The sequence below is a fragment of the Centruroides sculpturatus genome, unplaced genomic scaffold, assembly GCF_000671375.1.
Source record: "Centruroides sculpturatus isolate CEXI.00-Female unplaced genomic scaffold, Cexi_2.0 scaffold1352, whole genome shotgun sequence".
Taxonomy (NCBI): Eukaryota; Metazoa; Arthropoda; class Arachnida; order Scorpiones; family Buthidae; genus Centruroides; species Centruroides sculpturatus.
In genome coordinates, this window is record NW_019385629.1 from 159,675 (window position 1) to 175,227 (window position 15,553).

The 15,553-nt window shown below is 29.8% G+C and overlaps 1 protein-coding gene across 1 annotated transcript in view; it reads right to left on the bottom strand.

The window, feature by feature from the left end:
- LOC111640738 overlaps window positions 1–15,210 on the bottom strand; it is a 17,561-nt gene extending 2,351 nt beyond the window's left edge. The window contains exons 1-2 of the mRNA XM_023386781.1: window positions 14,798–15,210; window positions 14,462–14,692 (exon numbers count right to left, since the gene is read on the bottom strand). Of these exons, the coding sequence (XP_023242549.1) occupies window positions 14,462–14,692; window positions 14,798–15,210 (644 nt within the window). The remainder of the gene's footprint in view (window positions 1–14,461; window positions 14,693–14,797) is intronic.
- Window positions 15,211–15,553: the final 343 nt, after the last annotated feature.

The following is a 15,553-nucleotide window of genomic DNA, read 5'->3' on the forward strand; positions in this document are numbered from 1 at the left end:
TACAGTAGAACCTCGATTATCCGGACTAATTGGGGATGAAGGTAGTCCGGATAAGGAAAAATCCGGATAATCGAAACAAATACTTTAATTTGTCTTTTAATAATAATGCAACACGTTTTCTTTTCAATGACATATCGGTAATATTAAAAATAAATACTGTATTTAAATCGTGATCAAATTTTCAAGAAACAAATGTTTTATTGTATTTGGACTACTATTGACCAGCCCTAACAGACTAGCTATTGTTTAGAAAACCCTCTGGCGGCTCAAGAATACGGATTTTATAAAATAAAAAGCAGTTGAAACTGCATTTTTATGAATAAAAATTTAACAAACTATTTATCGTTTTATGACGAGTAAAATTTTTTCGTCGCGTTCTCGGCTTTTAAGTAATGCATAAACCTTCGAGGCGCGAGGCCCTTCGGACAGCGAGGCTTAGGTGGTGGCCCACGTTGCCCATGCCTTACGCCGCCCTTGGTTATAGAAATGATGTAATTTGAGTATAAATTATTTATAAATACGTATGTCAAGTTATATTTTTATTACTACGTAAAATATATTTAAGAGTTTACGACAACTGTGCCTGGTAAGACGTTGTTGAAACAAAAAAAGTTATGCATTCCATCATGTACATAAACAGTGTCGTAATTCGCCAAGTGCAAATCAGCAAATTCGTAAAATTTTTGTTTACTTTGAACAATCCGGATAATCGAAAATCCGGATAATGGAGGTCCGGATAATGGAGGTTCTACTGTATTTTGAAATTTTACATTATATGGATTGGCAGATTTTAACGATAAATTCGAAATATTAAAGCTGGGTGGTTATTACTTTTCTCGAATTCGAATGTTAACCAAATCTCGAATTTTTGAATAATTCAAATTCTGCAATACCTCGAATACTTAGAGAACTTAATTATTTTATATAACTTATATAGCTAAATAATAAATGTTAAATGAAACCATTAACTTGTTTCATTTACTTGATAAAATTTTAAAAAAAGTAAAAAGAAAAACAATTCACTAAATTCTAAGAAACGAAACTAAACTTTTTATTTTTACCTTGAATTTTATAATACCTTATTTTTAGGCACTGTTGTCTTAAATACAACACAATAATTGTTTTCATTTTCACTAACTGCAGATTTTTACTTACGAAAAAAGGCGTACGAGCACGTTCAGAATCTACTGTATTCCTTTTCTTTTAGGAAATTAATTAAGATATGCTTAAACGGGCTACCAGATAAGGGTTTTGTCCGAAATTAGGGACTTTCAAGTCAAGTGGGAAAAAAATGGGAAAATTTTGTAGGGAATTTTATATTCTCGAAGGGAAAATTGAGGAATATATTGTAAGCATAATATAGTATTATCAGCGACTAAAACTAATTGAAAGTGTTTCTATTTATACTCAGAGACTTGCGAAGATATGACAAAGCATGTAAAATTTAAGAATTTTTATATTATTTCAGAACATTTAAAGCCAACAAATACATCTAAATAAATAAATACAATATTTGGTTTATTATTATTGTAAAGTAGTGACCTTTTAGCAGAGTGGGGACAAAACAGGCGCGACCTTGTCAATTGGACCTACGTGCGGTCGTTTAATACCACTTGTAAGGTATTGACTTGTAAACAAGGGGAAACAAAGAAAGCGCCGCTTTGTTAATTGGACCCACCTGCAGTCAGACGGTATTACAGTTGCCATATGGTAAACAAACGAACGTAAACAAGTGGCGGACGTTTTTGTAAGCTTCACTCTCGTCGGATGACGGCGAACCCGAGTGTAAGCTGTTCAGGCATAAAAAAGGGTTGTGATTGGTTGGAAGTCCCCGTTCCAAAATCCCTTAAATTGCAGGGCGAACGAGAGAGGAGGAGAGAAGGGCAAGAGACTGATACACGGTTGTCTCAGGCACTTGGGAAGCCCGCTGAGCGTAAAGAGAGAGTGTTCTCCTCTGTTGATCTTCTCAGAGACGGGTTAGTGCTGAGACCGGACCGACTGTGCAGTTGAGCCGACTCCACAATCTGACTGAGGTCTCTCCAAAGGTTATTAGTTCCCAGACACCAATCTGGCACGTGAATTCACTACGCATGGTTATCCTGTACATACACTATGTTTTCCAACTTGTACTTTCTACAACTGTAAATAAACTGTACATATATTCAATTTGAGTGTGGAGGTGTGCTTTCCAACGAACTGATTCATTACATCGAGTCGTGATACACAAGAAACAAACTCAGACGGAGTTGGGAAGGAACGGCAATAAGATCTTCACTATTATCATAATATATAGTGTACTCTACAGCAGTGTGTGACAACTGTATTAGGATTTAAAAAATAAATACCATGAGCTAAAAATACAGTTTTATTTATGCATTTCCTTCTTCGAGTATGCTGTACAAAACTTTACATATTTTCAAATTATCAAATAGAAAAAAATAACTATGTAAAGATTCAATTAATAACTCTTCGGAAAAACATTTCAATAAAAGTTACGAGTATCAAAAATATTAAAATCGTATCTGCACTATTGATGATATTGTGGGTGATTTTTCTTTAAAATTCAGTAATATGGGGAAATTTTACAGACACTTTGGAGACAATTGACTCTATTAATCCGGCAACCCTATCTGACCTTGCCTGTACGTATGGTACAATATTAGAGAGTTAGAGAGTATTCGAATTATTTATTAACGAGGTATTCAAAGATCTCAAATACTCGAATACAAGAAACTATATGACTATTCGCGGATATTATTCGTCCATCTCTAACAAATAGACAAACATAAAGTGCACGAACAGAAATAAATAAGAAATAAAAATAACACTTTTAGACATTTCAATATAATGTAACTTGTAATGAAAATTTTTTTTAATGCATTTGCCTAATCAAGTGATTACAACATTCTTCAATGTCAGTTTTTGAAACTGGTCGACATGTAAATGTGTTAGAAGACAAACAAACCTATTTTGAATTCTCAGTGTATCGAATTAAAATAGATAGAAGCAGTTTTGAAATTTTAATGTAGCTATATCGTTCAAAATTTAAGACGTCACATTTGTATATGTCAAATTACCATATTATTATTATTATTATAAATCAGTAAGTGCGACATTTCGGTTTTCAACTGTTTTTAAAAGAATCTTTAAACATATCTTGGTGACTTGACCTTTGATCTCCTTTATACGCATATAAAGTGTACGGAATGGTTTTCACCATATTTTTGTTCGTATTTGCATATGAACTTTTAAAAGTTTAGCAAAAAAGTTTAAGAAAACTAACATATTTATCAAAATTTTAAATTATTGGCATACATACCACGTACTGTATTAATAATATAAACTAAAATTTATTTTAAATTATACACCAACATATTTGTATAATTAGAGTTCCGTGCACGAAAAAGCTATTAGATATGATACAAATTATAAAATGTAAATTCTGTAGCACTTTTTAAATATCAGTTTGCTTAAAATTTTATGTTTAAAGATTTTAAATTAACTAGAAAATGTCACGATATAAAAATTTCTATAAATTGTTTCACGTTTCGTCTTTTATCTTTTTTATTCGCTAATTATGTAAAATGATATCTATATTTTTGTATAACTCTTAGAATTAGTACAGAAATGTTATAAATTTCAATTTTTATGGGTAACAGCGTAAAAACATTTTAAAATCCAATTCATCTTCAAAGAGAAATTGGTTATTTAAAATTCATCTGAATAATATGAAAAATTCATGTTTATTCTTCAAAATTAAAAATAAAATTATATTTAATATATTTAAACTTCCTTTCATTGAACATATTTAATTTTTAAGTCCAAATTACGTGAAAAATAATATAAAATTCAATTTCCTACTCTCTGAAGAGGTGATTTTCAAGTTGGAGAATTTATAAAATTTAAAATATATAATAATAAAATATTAATGAAATTTGCATTTTTTTTAAAAATCATTAAACTGATGGAAAAATATATATTTTTCTCTAAAATAGGTCTATATCTAGTGATAAATCTTTAGTAAATATAAATTTATATATTCCTAGATAACACTTTACAAACTGTAAAAGTTTTAAAATAAACTTTATAAGAAAATAAATATAGAATGTTAAACAATTTGAATTAAACATCTTAAAATTTATTATTATTATTATTATTATTTAAGTTTTAGTTTTTATTTATCAAATCGTGGAATTAGGCCTATATAAAAAGTTTATTTTTATCTTTATGTCAGTGCTTTAAACGTTAAACATTTATTATTTTATTAATTTTCATTTGCTCATTGAACAGTAGTTTATAATCCCCGAATTTCAATTATTTTCTAGCTATTGTTAAAGGCGTAAACTATTTGTGGTTCGGACAGATGGATTCTTAGGCTAATATAATGAGAAGGAAGCAAATCTTTATAATATTTATATGTAAATAGATGATTAAAATAAGAAATTCGTTTAGTAAGTTCAAGAAATCTTAAGCGAATACAAGCAGCATTGGATGAAGTAGTCAAAAGCAGATGTTAAGGAGAAGATATATTTTACATTGTTAGATAGTATTTAATTTTTTCAGCATTTGAAGAAGCGAAAGTCCAAATAGGTACAGCATAATCAATTCAAAACTGAATATTAATGAAATATATAGCATTGAGGATAAATTTTTCCGAATCATTAGGATGGAAATTTATTTAATTAGTTTATAAACGATTGAATCAAAGTTGAATTTAGAATAAAAAAATATACTTAAATCTTGAACTTGATCTATATCCTGTCGATCAATTTGAAGTTTAATATTAGGTGGTTTAATCAAACTGAATAACTAATTTAGATTTTTTAATATTAATTAAAGGATTTAATGTTTTAAATGCTGTATTTAGTTTATTTATATCATCTTGCAAAGTTGTTAGACAAAAGTTGGCTACTTAGACAACGTCAGCATATGCATTGATGAAAGAAAATTAAAGAGAAAGAGATTTATTAATAATGGCTCTGAAAATATTGCTGAAGATTAAATATTCAGGTATTCCAAGTAAAGGGAAAAATCTATTAAACTGAAAATCGAATTTAATTGTATATGTGTGAATTAATCGGAATTGTTTAGCCAAGATAAAACTCAAATACCAACATTAAATTTAGAGAATAATGTTTAAGTGTTTGGAACGACAGAATCAAATGCACTAGCCATATCAATATACAGAATTATCGATTGTATTTCAAATAGATTACTTGTAGCAGAGTTTTGCGGTTTGTCTGAACGTTGTACAGTATTACTTTAATTATAGAAATAATAGGTTTGTAAATAGAATAGTGAGTGCATATTTCAAAAATCATTAACATCGCACAGAAAGAGAAATGCGGTGAAACAAATTGGAGTTCTTTTTAGAAAGAACAGAAATAATAGATGTACTGTACATTATTGTGTAGAAATAAAATATTGCTCTAGTATAGTAGGAAATAAGTGAGAAAGGATACTGCCGATACTGATTTAAATTTTAGAGAAAGATAAAGGAAACTGAATCAAGACTAAATGTGTTTACTGAGGTCACTTTGTTTGAGGTCACATATAGCAGAGAACCAGATCAGGTCGAGGAAATTGGCCTAAATGGTTAAAAATTGGAAAACTTGGAATCGAAGATTTAAAGGAAGCTTCAAGTAGTATTATAAAATAGCAAGATTTAACATGATCATATGCATCGTGAACTTTATCAACTGTTTTTTTTTTTTTTTTAATTTGTTACAAGACTTTGCTATAGTACAAACTGCCGTAATGTTTAGGATCATTAGCGAAATTACTAACAATTTTATAAAGATGGTTTGTATAATGATTTTTGCATTCATTATAGTAATGCTTTTGAGTCAGATTATATAATAGNGAGTCCCGGTACGATCAAGGGAGTTATATGGTCTGGTACCCCTCTATACCCCATCCATTAAGAAGGTTCCCGTTTTTACCTGAAGGGCGTGCTGTTGGTATTATAAAATAGCAAGATTTAACATGATCATATGCATCGTGAACTTTATCAACTGTTTTTTTTTTTTTTTTAATTTGTTACAAGACTTTGCTATAGTACAAACTGCCGTAATGTTTAGGATCATTAGCGAAATTACTAACAATTTTATAAAGATGGTTTGTATAATGATTTTTGCATTCATTATAGTAATGCTTTTGAGTCAGATTATATAATAGTATACAAAGATATCGAGGATTACTGCTATTTTTTCATTTTCGCCAGTGTGATCATACATTATTACTCAAATTTTTCAGAAAACCTGAATGATGTTTATGAAAATTTAAGTTTAATTTTTTATTTATCTATACTAATATAATAAAGAGGTAGTGTTTGTATGTAAGTTTCGTTGCAGCAGGTAATCTCCGAAACTACTCATCCGATTTCAAAACTTTTTTCACCAATATTTAAAATGGAACTTCAGGGTGGACATAGGCTGTATATTATTCTGTTAAACATTCATATAAATTAAAATATATAATCTAGGTTAAGGCTTTTATGTCCAACAGATGGCGCTACGAGTACGACGCCCTAAGTTTGCTTTTCTGTGAGGCATTATGCTTTTCTGTGAAAATGAACTAAAGCAGATCATCTTCTATCTATCTATATAAATAAAAATGTAATGTTCGTTTGTTCCTACCGATTCCTTTGAAATTTTGACACAACGCTGCATTCGAATACGCACGTGTTTTTATATAATATACGTGTCGAAATTCCCCCCACTGAAGGGAGATGGTTAGGATTAAGGCTTACCGTAAAGAACTCTGCTTCTATTTATACTATTTTAGATGCGGTTTTTTGCGTTTTTGATTGCGTTTTAATAGGGTACGTCAACAGAATGTACACTAAGAAGGAATTTTTTGATATTCCCCCACGGGGAGAGGGACAGAATTAAGGCTTACCGTGAAGAACTTGGCTTCTATTATATTATTTTAGATGCGGGTTTTTGCGTTTTTGATTGCGTTTTAATAGGGTACGTCAAAAGAATGTACACTAAGAAGAAATTTCTCGTAAACTTTCCCCCCACAGGGGAAGTGTTATGCATTTATAATAGATACATTTTGAGCCACAACAACGCGTGCGGGGTCTGCTAGTTAAGAATATATTTGTAGATAATTTTAATATATCGTAGGTATATTGAGTTTTATGATTAATACTGAAAGAAGAATAGATTATAGAAGACCAATCAATACAACAAAGGCAATCAGAAAGCATCAGCAATTTGATTAAGGACCAATCTAGAAACGGAATTTTTACTGTAGGGGTATGATCGCTGAACGAAAATATCATTTGCTAGGAACAATAGTCGGATTTGAAACCTTCGGTAGGATTAGTTATTAAAGCATTTTTCATGACTTACGAAAAACAACGGAAAAACAACGTTGCTTTCCAATGGAAAGCAACGGAAAGACTGATTCTCTGTAGGCAATGTTTTACGATAAAATAAGTAATGAGAAACATCCTTTAATGGAGTTAATTAATGAAGATGGACTAAATATTAAAGAAGCTAACCAACAGCTCCTCCTTAAATTAAAATACAGCTCGACACATAGTTGCAAAATATAGGAACACTGGAATACTTGATAAGAGTTCTACAGAACCAATTCAACACTTTAATAAGATAACATCTACAGTAGTCAAGGATATTGAAAGGAAGATTGAGGAAAACGGGCATGTAATGTTAAAAACTATATGTAACGTTAGGTGAGGTATCTCTAGCAACTATACATAATGTCGTAACTATACAACTATGTAATACTTTGAAAAGATGCTATAAAATATTGGATAGAGTTAATGTTCAAAATACAATTGATTTGCAATACGATTATGCGAATGACTTAACTATAAATGCGCTTAAGGATCAGCTGAAATTATTATTTATCGATGAAAGTGGTTTCAATCTTCTTAGATGAAACAATACCTACAGTAGGAAATGGCAAAGAACTTCGCAAACAGTTACAACCATAAGAAGACGGAACGTCATATTGATTGCTACTATGAATTCAGTTTTAGCTGTTTATTACGAATTAATTTACAGACTAGCAAGATCTCAATTTTTTAACGAGTTCATTGTTGAACTACTGGAATATCTATATGCTCACGAAAACTTATCTATTGTATGATTAATCAGTATATATAATAAATGTAAGTGTACAATGTGCGTGCCACTAAAACTCAAAAACGAGTCCCGGTACGATCAAGGGAGTTATATGGTCTGGTACCCCTCTATACCCCATCCATTAAGAAGGTTCCCGTTTTTACCTGAAGGGCGTGCTGTTGAAGATAAAAGGCTGGAAGTTTCGCCCTCTAGAAATTTCTAGAACAGTCCAGAACATTCGAGAGTATTCGAGAGCATTCCACAACATTCCAGAATGTTCCGGGATGTTCTGGAACGTTCGTGAACACGATGGAACATCCCAGATCATTGTGGAACATTCCAGAACCCTCTCGAATGTTGTGGAATGTTCTGGAACATTGTGGACCATTCGAAGACTTTTTTGTATGAGTGGGACTACCCATTGGTGGGGATATATAAAACAAGATCCGTCGTGGGTTCGAACGTCAGTTTCTTATCAGGGGCGAAGGGAAGAACCGAAAAAGAAGTGAAAATTCCAAAGAAGAGTAGTGAGTGAATAAAAACAAACAGTGAAGTGTGAGTATTCAAAGCGATACAGTGACTGAATATAAATCGAAAATAAAGTGTGAAAACTGTGTAAAGTGTACTTAGTGTATTTGTTAATAAAAAGTTGATTTGATTTATATTTTATACAATGCCCAAACTTAAAATAGGAGGAGCTCTTGCCAGTTCTGAATTTTCTTTTGAATATTAAAGTTGATATCGTCGACAATATTATTTTTAGTTGCCAAAATTGCCCTTTGAAATAGCCCATATTAAGAAGCACAGAGCCCAAACGGTTAGCAGTTGAAGGTTGGAATTTGGTATATAGTTAGGGTGCGTCATGGAAACGTACACTAAGAAGGGATTTTTCGAAATTCCCCCCTCCGCGGGAGAGAGGAACAGGTTTAACGCTTCCCATGAAGAACTCGGCTTCTCTTATACTATTTTAGATGCGTTTTTTGCGTTTTTGATTAGGTTTTAATAGGGTACGTCACTAGAATGTACAGTACACTAAGAAGGGATGTTGTGAAATTCTCCCCCCGCGGGGAGAGGTTATTAACACTTCTCTGCGGGGGAAGTGTTGACAATGGAAGTGGTTAAATAACAAATGAAGTGTTAAGAGAAAGCGACGTGCAAGATTTACAAACACAGATGCGGTTTTTTTGCGTTTTTGCGGGAAATCGAACATATTTTTAGACCTATGTAAAAATTTTCTAATTAGTCTGGAAACGGAGGACCTATTTCTTGCATTCTGTGAAAACGGGTAAGGTTGGCTATAATTTAATCTTAATCTTAAATGCTTTCGAATAGTCGAAAATGTTTTGGAATAGTCGAGGACCGTTACGTGTGATTAGTGGGGATGGCTTTTGGAGACGTGTGACGCACACGCTTCAGTTGATTTTTCATAAGTAAAAGTGTACGAATAACAGAAAAAAATAAAAAGTGAATAGTGAAGTGTGAAAAGTAAAAATAAAAAAACAATTCCAAAGCGTAAGAAAGAATTTTTGCGGTCTTAAATCATATCTCAAAGGCAAAAGATGGCGCGGAGAAATGAAACCACGGAAGAAAGAGAAGTACGTCTAACATTGCTACGAGAAAATCTTCAACGAAACAGAAATAATCAGACAGAAGAGCAACTTGAAAGTTATAGGGAAACACATCGAATCAGAGAAAGATTATTTAGAGGAAGAGAAACAGTCTTTTATATAAAAAAGAAAAACTATATTACATATAAATGTACGAACAAATAAAAACCCAGCGAAGCGGGTACTTGCAGCTAGTAATGGATAATGTGCAAATACACAAAAGTAGATAATTAAGGGAATATGTTAATGAAATAATGCATGCACTGAAATTTCTGTCGCCATATTCCTGTATGCTTAATCCTATTGAAGAAGCCTTTCCAACCGGATTAGTAAAACGCGGCAAGGTCAGTTAGATTTGACCTTGCTGTTTTACTAATCCAGTCCAAATAGAGAATGAGATAATTCTATTTATATTTATTAATTTTGTTCTTTCTGGGAAATAAAACTCACGTAATATAACGAATTTGTTATCGTTTATTTATAGCTTTTCTTGTTTATTATTTACGTAAAATAAAATTAATACACATATGTTTATTTATTTTAAGTATACATTCTAATGCTGCTTTAATGAGTTAAGTTACTAATTACATATTATTTTTGGGATAAAAATTATATTTACATTAAAAATAAGCTCGGAGCTTTAATAATCCTCACTCGCAAGGAATCAGTGTATAATACTCGGTATTATTTTTAAAAATAAGATATATCAGTTAGTCTTTGTCGTGTAATAAAAATGAAAAATGTTTGTCAACGTTTTTCAATTGCAATTAGACTTCTTTAATACTTGCGTTGATAGTTAGTTTGTAAACTGTTGAAATGTGAATTGCAATGATGATATCTAATTTCAATTGTTGGGAAGTGTTTCACAATTACACGAAATCTAATAAAAAATGCTACATATGAGAAGGGAGTAAAAAGATTATCAAGAAAAGTATTATCTATAGTTGAAAAATTTACTTGTTGATTACAGAAAAAACCTAATGCTGTATATAATATTGCTCAGAAATATCAATAAGAAGAGTAAGAAGGAAATGAGTACCACAATAAAATTGGAACGATTGAAATCATCAGATAAAATAACGTCGAAAGATTCGAGGACTCTGAGAGAAAGAAGAAAACGATAAAGTGGACAATAAATGATTTAATATTCTCATAAGATTAATGCTTATTAAAAAATTTTATCAGATACTGTCTTCTCAAAGACGTATCAATAATATCGTATCGAAATTAATAAATATTATTACAATTAACAATTCTTCAGCTGATACATGTTTTAGTTGTTTTTTTAATGCAAGAGTTAATAAAATCAGAATTTCTGCTGCTTGTATTCTTATTTATTATACTACTTAATGTTCTCAATCGATTCTTAGGCGATTACGAAATGATTATAATTAAAATGGTTTAAACTATTTTTTACAGAATAATTCAAATGGAAATTATTTTTTCGAAAAACTTATATAAAGGTAATTGTCTATTTTGCTTCGGTAAACTGACTTTTGCTCCATATACTTATAATATTTTCTGTAACTCTATACTATTTACAATCCTTACAAGCTTTCTATAGGTCTATGCATACAGTTTACAGTCTATATAATATTTACTAGTTATAAGATTTTGTACTGTATATATATAGAGGCCTACCTATATACTTGAAAGAAACAACATTGTAATAAATTCCAACAGAAAATATTTTATTTATAATTTCTGTGAAGAGAATATATTTTAAATTAAATTAATTAAAAATATGATTAAAAATTGCATCTCGGCATTGTGACGAGCTGCAATTGTAACATTATTCAAAATCTATGTTTGATGTATTATGATCTAGTGTTTGCAGCAACGCTGCTAATGGTTTACTGGAATTCCAGTGTGAGTTATTCTAATAATTGCTTTCTGACTAAATGAAAGTTAAATTTATAAGCTTTATGATGAAGCATGACATCTTTTCTCATTTCTTGTACTCAAAATTATGATTTATTACATATATTGAATAAATTTAAAAAATATTTTTAATTATAACAAATGTCAGATTACAATTTTAATTTTATACGTATATTTTTATGTTGTTAAAAAACTATTTTTGTAATTTTTCACCTTTTCTATTTCAGTTCAAGATCATTAAAAGGAAATATTTTATTAAATTAAGGAGCATTAAGGTCATTTTTATCTAAGAAATTTCGTTTTAATTGTTTTGAATTAAGTAAATAAAAAACATTTATTAAATCGGGTGTCACTATATCAATAATTCTAATATTGGATTTTCAGTATTTTATACTCTTCCTTTAGCAATAAAGTCGTGCTGGTCATCTATTTAACACCTTTCAGGGGAAAAATTTTGAATTGAAATAACATGACTTCCGGTTTGCATCGGACGTTAGTGTATAATCAGAGCGTCTGCCCCTAAGGTTTCTAAATTTGGTCTCTGATTTCATTTATATAACTCACAAGTCAGTTCAGTTAGCAAAATTCTTAGTATTGTCCATCTGTTCGTCCGTCCGTCCGACTGTCTTTCCTTATTCTCAAGAAGGGAGTTCCCTTCTTGAGAGTAAGGAAAGACAGACGGACGGACGGACGATACAGAAAATTTTTAAGTCTACAATTTTTTCAAATGCAGCCCAATTATTGAAATACGAACTTTATTTATTTGATTCAGAAAACGAACTACTAAACCGATTACTAAATATCTGTTGAATTAAATTGCTTTTTCGCTTAAACTACGTAAAACTTTTTAAAAAGCCTGTGAGATATGTAAAAATTTCTTTTTAAAATTTTCATTCGGTTAAGGATTTATAGGAACAATGTAAATACTAGATTTTAGAATGTGTTGAAATTTTGATCGTGTTGACATTTTGAACGTCAAGATACTGATTTGTTGGGCTTTTGATCAGATCCTATAAACGACGAATGGGCAACAGCTCTTTCAATTATCTTATAAAAACGTACTAGCTTTATTTATTAATTACAAGGATTATGAACAATGTCGATAAGGCAAGAGATCACTTCCCCATACAACAAATATGGTACCAAAAATATACAAATAAATTCGTTAATGCACTGTATTAGACCCGTAATACAATATAAGAAATCCATCAACGTTATCGAAAAATTAATTTAATTCATATTTAGATACCATCAGGTTCTCAACTGACTTTATTACCATTACTGTCAAATCTCTTGAGATCAGTGAAACCATAGACACGTACTCCTGCCTATAAAAATTGTAGTTTCAATTAACGTAAAAGTTTAATAAGATTAAAATAAGATAATATACTGCAATTTTATATACATTATCTACTAAATTAAAGTTATTGGGTTGCAATTTAAAAAAAAAATTATAGACCTATAAATTTCCATTGTCTGTCTTTTCTGAATGTCGAAAACGGAATTAGATACATAAAAATAGAGACAAGTTATGGAAAGCTTATGGGCAGGAGACTCCGGATAAATATGTTAGAACTTCCGATGGAAACCGCATATCACGTTATTTAATTTCAAACATTTTCCCCTGAAAAGTATTAGATAGATGACCGGCACGACTTTTTTGTTAAGGAAAAATATAATATTCAGGGGCAAGACACTACAGTACTAATTTGAGATGAAGAGCGGTCCGGCATTATGACGATGTCACAACAAATAATTGCATGTTAGTTTTTATATCTTAGCTAATATGATGGCTATCGTTGGTTCAATGGAAAGACAGGTAATCACATGTCGTTAGTATACCATCTATTTTCCAGCTAATGTTAAAAATAAGCTTTAATAATGTCTAGGGAATTAGTAATGGGATACGTAGATCTAATGGATCTAGATACAGATCTAGGGAATTAGTAATGGGATACGTAGATCTAGGGAATTAATAATGGGATACGTAGATCTAGGGAATTAGTAATGGGATACGTAGATCTAGGGAATTAATAATGGGATACCTATCAAATCTAAGGTTTCATGTAACATGTCTTAGCCAGTCTTTTCTAACACAAGTCTTAGAGACGTAAAATTTATTTTTAATAAAAGAAATTTGTAATTATCATTTAAATCGCTGATAAATGTAAATAAATTATTTTTCTGTTGCTAAAAGTTAGTTTAATAATTTACATAATTTTATATATTTAGTAATTTGTTAAAGTTATTTAAACAACGTGTTTTAACAGAAAGGTTGAATTTATTAGTTTAACAAATCGCTTAATTTTGAATGAAATATTCTAAGAAATTAAAATTTATTATTTTTTTAATGTATTTTAAAAGCTTTAATTTTATTTACAACAAGTTTCCATTTAATTATTGTTGATCAGATTAAATTTGAATAATACTTATATTCATATTTAAATAATTTGCTTAATTATAATAAGGAATATTTTAATATAAAGATTTTAGATATATTAATTTATATTGCATAAATTTCAAATTTGCATTTAGAGTATTCATATTTAATTTGTCTTACATAAATCTATCAATAATTCACGGGACATCATAAACGATCCTTTCCAATTATATTTTTATTGTTAAATAATAAGTTTTAAATTAAAACATTTTATTATAGTCATTAACAATTACTATAAGTACTTTAAATTCAAAAACGAGAATTCCTTTTAAAGGATTTTCTATATATAAAATTACATTGAAAGAAATTTATTAGTCTTTGGAAAATAAAACTTAATGCAATAAAAATTTTCAGTTTCTTATCATAAATGGTATTTATTTTGATTGATTTGCAAACATAAAAATTAATATAATTTAAATAAAAGGAAAAAAACATACTTGCACTGTACTTCAGTTACATATTGATGATAATATTCGTTATTTAAAACAACTAACCATCTTCCGTTAACGTTTTTAGCCCATCCGGGTCTAACAATCTTCGTTTGTGAATCACAAACTAAAGATCCATCACCGAGTTCTGCTAATTTTGGCATTTGAAGAGTTCTTAAATCCTTAAATAGTTTTTCTAATGGCCATTTCATATATTTAACAACTTGTGTTACTATTTCTCTAAAGAATTTAAACAAGAAGTTAAGCTCGGGAATGATTTATCATTAAGTATAATTAAATTTCTAATGTCTTTTTTAAAGAAAATAAATCATTATAAGTACTTACGTTGGATATTCTTCCTTGTAACTACAATAATAACGACCGTATTGAGCACAGTTGGGTGCTTTTGTCGTACCTAATGGACCAGACTCCTCTTCTTTATCATATCCTCCACGATGCACATGTCCGGTTCTTTTAACAGTCGTAGGACCACTGATGGATAAATGATGAACAGTTTCTCCTATATCTTTCTCGTCCAATTCATCAGAAAATTTTAACCATTCACCAACTTCGAATACAGTTTTTTTTACTTGTGCAGCATCGTTTGATGGTTCCCATTTCGTTTGGCTTTGCATTTTAACATCAGAACTCGCAATTAAATCATCTATCGTGCCATTTATATTATAATTATATTTATGATTTGGATAATGTATAATTGAAGCATTATCATCTTGTTCTTTTGATGTTGTTATTTCCATTAATAAAATGACAAAAATAATGAAAGCCTGAAATATAGTTTAATCATTTTAAATTGAACAAAGAATTACAGATTAAATTATAATTTGCCTTTTTATGCATTAATTTTGCCACTTTCTACTCACCATCTTTTCCATTATGATTCTCTTTTCCAAATGGAGTTTATTTTTATGAGATTTTTCCTTATCGTCACTTTATTAGTGACCCGTAAGAAGCTAATTTTATTACATTTTTCCTGCTTTTAGATTAAGTTAAGGCAAGTGGTTAATATTAAATAATCGTAAATAAAAAATTATATTAAATTTACTATATAAAACAATTATATTTATTTATTTATACAAAAAA